We start from the raw sequence: 10,940 nt of genomic DNA, 5'->3' as shown, positions 1-10,940 counted from the left end.
ACCGCACGGCCCGAGGCCCAGTCCGGCCTCCTCTAAGTTGCACCACTGGGTGCAAACGAGTTGAGCCGAGCTTGATCTCGTATAAGTTATGAAACTTCGAGCTTGGCTCGATTTGATCTTTGTTTCTAAAGCTTGAATTCGGATTGTACGTAGTTTTTCAAGCTCGAGCTTAGCTCATTTATTGTTTTTTAATTAATTACAATTATTATTTTTATATATAATTCAGTTATTTTTTCATAGTTTTATAAATAGTAATTGTATATATTTAAAATATTAATTAAAAGTTACATAAACTGTGAACTCGATTAGGCTTGCGAGCCGGCTCGAGCTCGTTTACTAAACAAACTTGCCTTTATGCTCAGGTTTGAACTTGAGCTTGTTTTAGCACGACTCGTTTTGAGGTTTTTTTTTCATCCGATCTCAAATAGCTTAGCTCGTTTGCAACCCCATCCAATCTGGATACTAAGTAGAACATATCGATGAGTGAACCTGAATACTTAACTGAGCCATTTTTACGAATCTGGTTTGTAGCTTAGAATTATAAGAATATATCATAAGTTTGTTGACGTGGAACAACTCTTGCCATATTAGAACCATTCATTCATTTTGATACAAATAAAATAAAAATAAAAATAAAAATAAAAAATAATAATTCGAAAAAATGTTAAATGTAGTTATGGTTTTGCCATTGGACACTACAACTACATTTGTCACGAAACTTCTCTTCGTTCATAAAAAAGATAACCCTTTAAATCCAAACACGTCACACCCCTTTAAAATGCTCCTCCTCAAAACCACCACCACCACCGCCACCACTCTCTCCGCCGTCTCCCTCCCTCTCCTCACCGTCTCCTCCCTCCACCACCACCACCCCAAACCCACCCCCTTCCCCTTAACAACCACCAAACCCGTAACCCTCCGCCACTCATCCACCACTCCAAAAATAATGAACTGGCTAGGGAAGCTAGGGTTCGGTACACGCACCCCCGCCGTATCCTCCATGGACCAGCAGTCATCAATCGCACAGGGCCCAGACGACGACGTTCCGGCCCCGGGTCAACAGTTCGCACAGTTCGGTGCGGGTTGTTTTTGGGGCGTGGAGTTAGCGTTCCAGAGGGTTCCGGGTGTTACGAAAACGGAAGTGGGGTATACCCAAGGGTTTACGGATAATCCGACTTATAATGATATTTGTTCGGGTACTACTAACCATTCGGAGGTTGTTCGGGTTCAGTTTGACCCCAAGGAGTGTAGTTATGAGTCTTTGCTTGATTGTTTTTGGGAGAGGCATGATCCTACCACTCTTAATCGTCAGGTAATTTGTTGTGTTTGTGGTTTTGCTCTGGTGGATTTTAGAGATTAGGGTTTAGATAAAATTGTTGAATTTTAGGGTTTTTTATACAATAAAATGAGGATTGAGATTAAGTTGTTGATGAATTTGGGGTTTATTATTAATTATTATGCCAAATATGTGAAATAAAATGAGGATTTAGATTAAATTGCTAATGAGTTTTAGGGCGTTCTTACTTTTTAGTGATTAATTTTATAGTTGAATTATCAGTTCTGACAAATTTAAGGCTGTTGACCAGCCGAACCTAGCTTAGCTTGGCTTGGTTTATTAGTGATCCGAGTCGGGCTGGCTTGATTCTGACAATTAAGGGTGTTCACAAGTGGGCTGAGCCAGGTCTGCTTGAGCTCCGGAGGTCTGTAAACGAGGTCAGGCAAGCTGGCTCAGTTTGTAAATGAGTTGAACCGAGCTCAGCTTGGTTTGTAAATGATGTTGAATTTTCGGTAGTCTCACTTTCCGTAGTTGGAATTATCAGTTCTCACAATTAGGGATCTTCACGAGCCAGCCGAGCCCAGCCAGTTCTGATTGGTTTGTGAATGAGCGCCCCAGTTGAGCTGGCTTGGTTTTTAAATGATCTGAACCGAGCTCGGGTTGGTTTATAAATGATGCGAGCCGAGCTGGCTTCGTTTGTGAACCAGCTGATTTTCAGACTCTTTTAGAGCGAGCGATATGAACAGCCTTTCTCTCACAGTTGCATTTAGTCAATGTTCGTATTCGATGCAATCTGGTAGATCTAGATTTCTAGACCTGTTACAATTGAACAAAAACCTATTTCTAACTATTATGAACAATAACACACTAAATCTATACCCCAAATGGATCGTTTTACAGCTATGCAGTTAATGCGGTAAAATGTCGGATATCGGTCAATGACCGATATTTGAAATATAGGTTATCTCGGTGAGATATCTGTGGGATATCGGTAATTTTAATATAATGCAGAATTTATATAAATAGCAATTTAACACCAACAATAATTCAGTGATATATCAGAGATATATCGGTTATATCAGTCAAATATCGGTGATATATCGGTTATATCGGTCAATATCGCCGTTAATATCGGTACCGACATTTTGACCGATATTTGACACCGATATTTTACTAAGGGACCAATATGACCGATATTAACTGCATAGTTTTACATTGAAAATTCTTGATGAACTTGTGAATTCTAATATGTCGATTGTTGATATGGATAGGGGAATGATGTTGGAACACAATATCGATCTGGGATATACTTCTACACACCAGAGCAAGAGAAAGCAGCAATAGAATCAATGGAGAAGCACCAGAATAAACTGAACCGGAAAATTGTGACAGAGATCCTGCCGGCGAAGAAGTTCTACAGGGCAGAAGAGTACCACCAGCAGTATCTTGCAAAGGGAGGTCGATTCGGGTTCAGGCAGTCTACTGAGAAAGGTTGCAACGACCCTATCCGTTGCTATGGCTAATTAATAATCAAGGGGTTTTGGTAAATAATCTTAGTTTGTTTGAAGTTTATAATTATAATCTCTTGTGCGTATAATGTATCACGATTGTTAATAGTTTGAATGATCTGGCGGGTCGTCTTGCTTGAACAAGTAATCATACGGGTTTATGTTTGTTTGTCCGGTTGGTGTAAACTGACGGGTTGTTACAACCATTTGTATAAACGGTTTGAGACCGGTCATTGTATAATGACTACATAGTGTTTTACTAGATGGCATTATCAATTGATGGAAGATTTATCTGAGTATCAATCAGATTGGTGTATGAACAAAGTGAAAAAATGAAGATTATTTAGTATAGGGAATTATAGCAAAAAGCATACAAGTAAAATTGGAGAATTTTTTCTTATTGTTTTATCAAAACCAAGATAAATATCTTGTCGATCTGTAAACTTTTTTTTTTTTTTTTTTTTGAACAGCGAAATCATTTCATTCCAACTCAAAGTCAGTCAAGACACTAGCAAGTAGCTAGAAATCGGCCCATTACATACACCAAACTGTTGATCTGTAAACTGAATGGGTTAGGACTGCGGGTGACGGATCAAAACTTGTTTGGGTTAACATGAGTATGTTTGGAACTTTGATCAATACTGTAACACCAGCAGTTAATTTAGATGTAACACCAGCATAACTTTGATCAAAACTTGTTTATGAAATTTAGTTTAAAAAAGAGAGATTCTAATGTGAATGCTCTTATGAAGATTTTGTTAAAAGCTATAAATGTTGTTTGATAAAGTAAATGTTTTTAAAGTCTTTTAACTATTGCTCGACTAAAAAAAAGTTGTCCAATTTTAGTATGTGCTTTATTGTGATTATTTAAAGTCTTAACTATTGCCCGACTATAAAAATTTGTCTAGTTTTAGTACGTGCTTTACTGTGCTAAGCATCTATACGCAATTAGTCACCGACTCAAGTTTACTTTTGTAAAGTTTTAATATACCATAAACTATGATGTTTTATAAGCCTTTCGTTTTGTGTGATAAAATGAATTCTGGTCCGTTCAAAATCCAGGGACCGACAACCAAAATCACTCTTCGCAATGATAAATTAAATTACTTAAGATAATTACATATAAATTAATGTGTTTTAGTTTCTTCGTCCTTCATCGGTCAATAATTACATATAAATTAATGTGTTTTAGTTTATTCCTTCATCGTTCAAAAGTAAGACGCTTCACGTCACCGTGTCGCGTCACTAGCTTCCACAATCAAAAACATATTGCTTATACTTATTGGGTAAGGCTAAATGTGCTCCTTTATGTTGAACGCACTTGTTATGAGTAAAAGTAAAGAGATGATGTGACTAATTTAGTAGAAGGGGTACGTTCACCAGATACAACAGGAGTTGTGATACAAATTTAACTCTTGATACTCCCAACAACAGCATGTAACCTTCTGCCCGTAGGCTTTCAAAATCGCTCTAGCTAGTGTTTACTTTCAGTTTTGTGGAGGCGGCGCAGAGACAACATGAGAGAAAACGGAGCATGAACGATTTCAAGAGATTCGATAGATGTTACCCATGTCACCCGAAGTTAAAAGGATTTACATGCATAAAAAGAGATTCAATATTTCATTGTTAGGAAACGAAGCTACCCCTTATAAGATTCTGATGCATGACTACTTATTACAAGATGTATAGACATATCTAAGTGCATTTCATCAAACAACATCATAAAGGTGCATATATGATATTGATGCAAGTGACCTCACCTACTAGTCTACTACCATTTTAGCATACTGTGAAGCGAAGGCTGCCCAGGTACTCTCTTAAGATGAAATTTGAACTCAATATTTCCTTTTGCATTTTTATCGTCTGTGTAACGGTCCACAGTGTACAAACCATCATACACAAACACATCCTTCCCAAACGAGGCAACTTTCCTTATCACCCGAACCGGTGATTTCTTATCCATACTATTCTTCATAGCCATATTCCCACTCACAAGCTGTTGATCTTTCGGTGGCGATTTACTCCCGAACAAACCATGCCCGCCTTGACCAGAATAGATAAGCGTATCACTAGATCCACTTACATTCGAATAACGCTGAGAATCCACAACGCTTATCGCCAGATTCTTTCCTTCAATGTTGGCAAAATCAATGCCTGATTGTGGTTGACTGTGAAGACCAACCATCTTAAGCAGTGCCCTGTATTTAAACTTATCTCCAATTTGAACACCACATACGGATCCTACTACCTTTCCCGGATCCATCCATTTCAGCTTTTGTTTAACGATTTTTGCAGCTTCCGTAGGAATTCTCCACGAAGGAATCTTTTCACTCTTTGGCTTCCTTCTGTTCTCTTGGTAAAAAGGTTCGTAAACCTGATCAAAAACGTCCAACACTTCTTTTATCTTTTCGCGTCTAGTGTTTTCCTTTAGCGATACAACAGTGGTTGTGTCTTCTGATTTCTTGACTTCTTCACACATAGGGTCCCAATATTTCACTTTAGCCCCTGATCTTGAGCCCAAATACGTTTTGCTCCTCTCCAGTTCTTTCGGTACAAAATTTTTGAGTTTACTATTCTCAACAGGGCGAGAGTTAACCAACTCATCCATGTCATCTGGAGTCATCTTCTTAACATTCGAGTCAACGTTGTTGAAATTGTTAATAACCTTCTTCTGTGGTCCATGAGTGACGGTGACTTTCGGTTTTTGGTCATAACCAGCCTCTGTGCAAGCAGGATCCCAGTACTTAACCTTTCCAGCTGGCCTTGAGACAACATAAGACTTGTTTCTCCCTGATTCTAACGGTTTTGAGCTACTGAATTTATGATTTTCGACACGATTCGAGTCCAGAATCTTATCATCTCCAACAGAAGTCATCTTTCCTAGATCTGAGTTAGCCTTTGTTAACATCTTCAACGGCTTTCTTTCAGCTTCGTTTCTTCCACAACCAGGAGGAAAGTCGCGAACCGCTGGAACCAAATTTCTATATTTTCTGAGTTCCTCATCCTTACAACCATTTGAACCGTCTAACGGTCGCTTTCTAGAAATCACAGACTGAGATGTCATCTCCATTGTTCAATCCAAACCTTCAATTCTAGGTTTAACAAGTTCAAAACAAATCAAATGCACATCAGATCTTAAAAAATTAAAGTTAAACTTAACATAAGAAAACCTACAGGTTTGCATGTATCATGTATGTGCAATTAAACAATTAATTAAATCATCAACATAACGGTTAATGATGAGTTATTTACTATGACTGTTGGACACGATTTACGCACTAAATTCCTCGTAATCACTCTTAAAAGCAATAATCAAACACGAACAAGTGGATCCGTACACAAAACTAAACGCGATTTGAATTTATTTTTACGTCCGTAAACTTGACCTTACGCCATTGTTGATGGCGATTCCAACTTCCAAACGAAATCTAACTACAGCTATAACATTATTAACGAAATCCTTACATGAAAACTAAAGAAGAGATTCAAGCAGATTGTCAACAAAATCATTTCTACGAAGAAATACACATTACAGACAACGAATTGAAGTAAAAAAACTTACTAAAAAATGGCGTTTAAGGATTTTCCGGCGAGAAACACACTCGGTTATGTTATAGTGAAGAGTGACGTTTTTTCCGGCGAGAAACACACTTGGTTACAGTGAAGAGTGAGGATTTTTCAGGCGAGTGAGGCGGTTACAGAGAAGAGTGAGAAAAAACACAGGCGGTTACGGTGAAGAGGGAGGAATCTTCCGTCAAAAAACAGAGTCTGTTACGGTGAAGAGGGGGAATATTCCGGCAAATAACAGTTTGTTACAGTGAAGAGTGAGGTTGGAGGAAACGGTGTGGAGTGGTGGAAAACTGGAAATGACGTTAAGGGTGTTCGTTCATTTCAAATTTCTATGAAATTTCCGAAATTTTAAATCTTTTTTATTATATAATATTTAAATATATTCTATTTTTTTTAACCGGCGACTTTGTTGAATTTGGCAACCGCACTCCCCAAATTGAATAGCCCCGTTGCCCCTCCGACCAAACTATGTAGTCTTAATCGAGCCCACGCTAACTTTAGAGTTTGGTTTGGACATTCCCCCGGGAAACCATAACTCCGACTGCCACTTGACAGTCGTTGTGCCACCACAAGAGTAGAACTCTCTAGCATAATATACGGTGGGACGAAAATCCCGGTGGGCTCAGGATAGAGCCTGACTTCTCTGCGAGAAGGCTACTGTAACGACCCGTCCTGAACCACTACTGTAACGACCTGTTTTACACCTAATTCATGTTTGCACGTATGTTAAATTCGTTAAGTTTTATTTGAGAGATTCGTAAGTGAATGTGAGTGAGCATTGGGTAATACACTGTTGCTATGGGTCTTTGGCCCAGACTTCACATGGCCCAACTGAGCCCAACCCTAACTAAATTAGGATGCGCACACACACAAATATGTACGGTTCCCTGATGTTTGCAAATCAGTAAAACGCAAACTACCTAACCCTAATCCCTTGGTGATCGATGGCAACCCCTTTCCCTCCCTCGAAGCCTCTCCTGCTCGAGCAATCCTACCTCCATCCTGTACCTCGGTTAGTTTACATCACTGTTTAATCGTTATATGATTTCTTGGTAGATCAATACATGTTTCGTATATATGAATGCGAGTGATGAAAATTCTGTAAATTGTGGAATACTAGTATATTGAATGTGATCTTGTATTGTTGTTGAGACCATATGAAGGATTACGTTACTTGAATTGATTGGATAATTGACTATTATATGTTCACCAATGTGTGTAAGCATGATGACGATGATTAAGTTGATGCGTTGAAGCAGTAGGACATTAGGGTTTGTAGGTGCACAACAACTATCTGATGTTACTTCCGACGAAACTTAGTATTTCGTCACACACCTCAAACTGACGAAACACAGTGTTTCGTCACACACTTAAATCCGACGAAACTTAGTATTTCGTCACACACTTTAATCCAACGAAACATAGTATTTCACCACCACCTCTTTCGCCATGACAAAGTCTTTCGTCGAAGGATCTTTCGCCGAGGAGCACCCCATAAACTGTATGATATATGATATCTAATGAACTGTATAATGTATGATATCCAATGAACTGTATAATGTATGATATCTAATGAACTGTATAATGTATGATATCTAATGAACTGTATAATGTATGATATCTAATGAACTGTATGGTGTGTATGATATCAAATGAAACTGTATGAGGTATATGACATTGAACGAAACTGTTGTAAATTGGGTAGTTGGATTATAAAAGTCTATCGGTTGCATGGAAATAATGTTAATCAGAAGAGGAACTTGACTTAACCCGTATGCATAAACAATACATCTATGAATGTTGATATATGTCATGAACATGGGAGGTAGACTTGTTTGGGAACAAAACACTTGTGGTGTGACTTTATGACAAACGTTATAGATCAATGGATTGCATGATTAACAGTTACAACTTGTATAAGCACGTGTGTCTTACTTGTATGCTACTCGCATAACGTGTATGTTGGATACGTGATATATGTGAACAACGTGAATGTAAACTGATTACGTGTACCTGAACATCATAGGCTTTGACTGATTAAGTGGGAGCAAGTAACTAGTCATACCGAGCAAACCAAGGTGAGTTCACTTCTCTCAAAACAAGCATGCGTTAAGTGGGGACAATCCAACTGACAAAACTCGTAAACGGATTTCCGTAAACCCATATCCTTGAAGGGGATATGAGGCTGTTTTCAAATACCCACATCCTTGTAGGGGATGTGAGGCAGATTTCACAAACGCATATCCTTGCAGGGGATATGCATCGGTTTTCAGTAAACGTTGATGTTGGATAATACACTCACATTCTATCACTTAAGTCCCATCAAACTACCGGGTTGTTGCTTGTAGGGCAACGAGGTTATTAGTTGATAGCGCTATTAGGTTTGGCACCCTCACGACGTACCTGGATAGGACGGGCGTGAACTAATAACTTTAAATCATGACCAATGTTTGATTGAGCATTGGAGAAGGGCAAAAAGGGCCGTCTGCGGTATCGAGTTATTGTCAACATAACACAACATAACATAACATGAATCAGTAATTGGTAACAAACGGTTTAACAAATCAGTGAACTCACCAGCGTTGTCTGATACACTTTTCTGCATGCTTGCAGGCCTTTAGGTACATGTTGTTGGAACTTGCTATCTGGGATGCTGGAGTGGTTATGGGTCGAGATACATGGAAATGCAAGACAAGTCTAACGGTTTTCGTACATACGGTTTATGGAACATTTAACAATTGATTTATGCTTCCGCTTTATACGATGAATTACGTTAAACGTTTAGTAACACTTTATGTTAATGAATGAAAGTTTTTATTTAAAATATTGTTATGAGTTCAATGTGATTGGTGGCTAGATCCTGGTACGTCACACGTCCCGCGGTGTTTCCGCAAGTGGTATTTTAGGGGTGTGACAGTTTGGTATCAGAGCCACTGGTTATAGTGAACTTGGTTTTAAAACGTTTTTATAAAATCAGACTATAACCGAACAACCCTGAAAACGTGAATACGACCATGACACTCAGCTCCAGATTGCAAGGTTCATCTTTCTCACTTGTTGCATACATTACATGACTAGTACACATTTGTTTATGACGTAACATACGAACACACACTCGTCACTACAGCATGATTACATGAATTGCTTGCTTACATTATGATGCATTGATAGTATTTCTAGTCCTTGGATTTCTGTGACCTTATCGTTTTGGTAACCTCCGTTTGACATCTAAGTTTGAAGAACCATTTGACATGAGTTAGGAGGAACTGAGATGAGCATGCAAATCACAATATTATTGTGGGTGCACACATAATAATAATGTGGGGTGCATGTGAGTCCCAGTGAGCCTTAACAAGTGAAGAAGGGGTTCTGTTCTGTTATTTAACCAATGAGAAACGTAACAAATCTATAGGAGTCACAACAGTGATTGTCTCCTACTTGAACGTGACCTTTTCATTCCTCTCTGAATCCTTACGAATCTCGATGCTATCGGGTATCACCTGAACACCCATCTGAACGCCTAGCGGACTGTGTGGAATGTTAGGTGCTGGTACGCAGTGCCAAATGATTGGTCTATACCTTTGTCACTTCTCTTCATTTGCTAGAACTCAATGAATTGACGCCTTAGATCCAGAAGTGCGATCACTTCTGCAACACTCTCGCAACATACCGTGTAGTACTTAACCAACATGCAAGATTGATGGACAAGAGGATGAGCATAGTACCTTACCGACCTCAGTATTTGGACGACCCTGATTACCGAAATCGAACACCGGCAAATTGACTTCAATCGAATCCTTAACCCTAGCGAACGACTTATAGGAGATTACTTTTACGAATCAATTGGGACATAACCGATGACAACTGACTATAGTGTGAAATGTGTAATTGTCAGCACAATGAGTAGCGCCTTAGGACATGACATGGAAAGTGATAGGATGGACCTTGCCGGTGAAAGATCGTAGGGTTCCGTTTCAAGCAACGACATTAGAGGTAACAATCACGGCGACATCAAGGTATTCGTAATCGTAACCTGCAATATAGAAACGAAGATGACTTTGGCAAGACTTGGCCATTGCTAAGTCAAGACGTCAACAACCCAGGGGACAATGTCAGTACTGGAAACTCTTGTAACGAAAATAACAACACTGGAAATGATGCTCATGGAAGGGCATTTAGGATTGGCGTGGGCGACGCCAGGAATATAGCAAGATGGCGGCCTGAACGTTCTTGGTAACGAATCGTTTCGTCTCCATTCGGTTCAACTCTGATACTTCTTGAAACCGAATTTGTTGTGTAATCAGCTGATGGCGAGTCAATTGAGGCCTCATATGTTCGTTGGGATGCAAACTCGACCTTGTGGGACAAGTGTTCGACATCAATCTTCCTTCTACTATCCTTGATGGTTACAATGCAGCAGTTAGTGTGGATCGGTTATCCAGAAATCGCGTCGGCATACCCTGTGAGTAGAAAATTTTGTGGGGAGAATCGTTATTTGTTCTAGAGCATCAGAGTGGTGCAAAGGTTAGCGCCATTTCAGCTATGAAGGCCTAGAAGTGTCTATGGAGGGATTACCCCGCTACGTT

The 10,940-nt window shown here is 39.2% G+C and overlaps 2 protein-coding genes across 2 annotated transcripts; one reads left to right on the top strand and one right to left on the bottom strand.

Moving 5' to 3' along the window:
- Positions 1-681: 681 nt before the first annotated feature.
- Positions 682-3,079, top strand: LOC110872783 (peptide methionine sulfoxide reductase). Its single transcript, XM_022121659.2, has 2 exons — positions 682-1,312; positions 2,548-3,079. Exons 1-2 carry the CDS (start codon positions 779-781, stop codon positions 2,797-2,799), a joined length of 786 nt encoding a protein of 261 aa, XP_021977351.1. The 5' UTR covers positions 682-778; the 3' UTR covers positions 2,800-3,079.
- A 1,283-nt stretch (positions 3,080-4,362) lies between these two features.
- LOC110872784 (histone-lysine N-methyltransferase, H3 lysine-9 specific SUVH6) lies at positions 4,363-6,671 on the bottom strand. The gene is made up of 2 exons (XM_022121660.2): positions 6,347-6,671; positions 4,363-5,876 (listed from the first exon to the last, which is right to left on the bottom strand). The coding sequence occupies exon 2, from the start codon at positions 5,852-5,854 to the stop codon at positions 4,556-4,558; it is 1,299 nt and encodes a 432-aa protein (XP_021977352.1). The 5' UTR covers positions 5,855-5,876; positions 6,347-6,671; the 3' UTR covers positions 4,363-4,555.
- Between the last annotated feature and the right edge of the window lie 4,269 nt (positions 6,672-10,940).

Source organism: Helianthus annuus, chromosome 8 (assembly GCF_002127325.2).
Source record: "Helianthus annuus cultivar XRQ/B chromosome 8, HanXRQr2.0-SUNRISE, whole genome shotgun sequence".
Lineage (NCBI taxonomy): Eukaryota > Viridiplantae > Streptophyta > Magnoliopsida > Asterales > Asteraceae > Helianthus > Helianthus annuus.
This window is presented reverse-complemented; position numbering and strand designations above follow the sequence as displayed.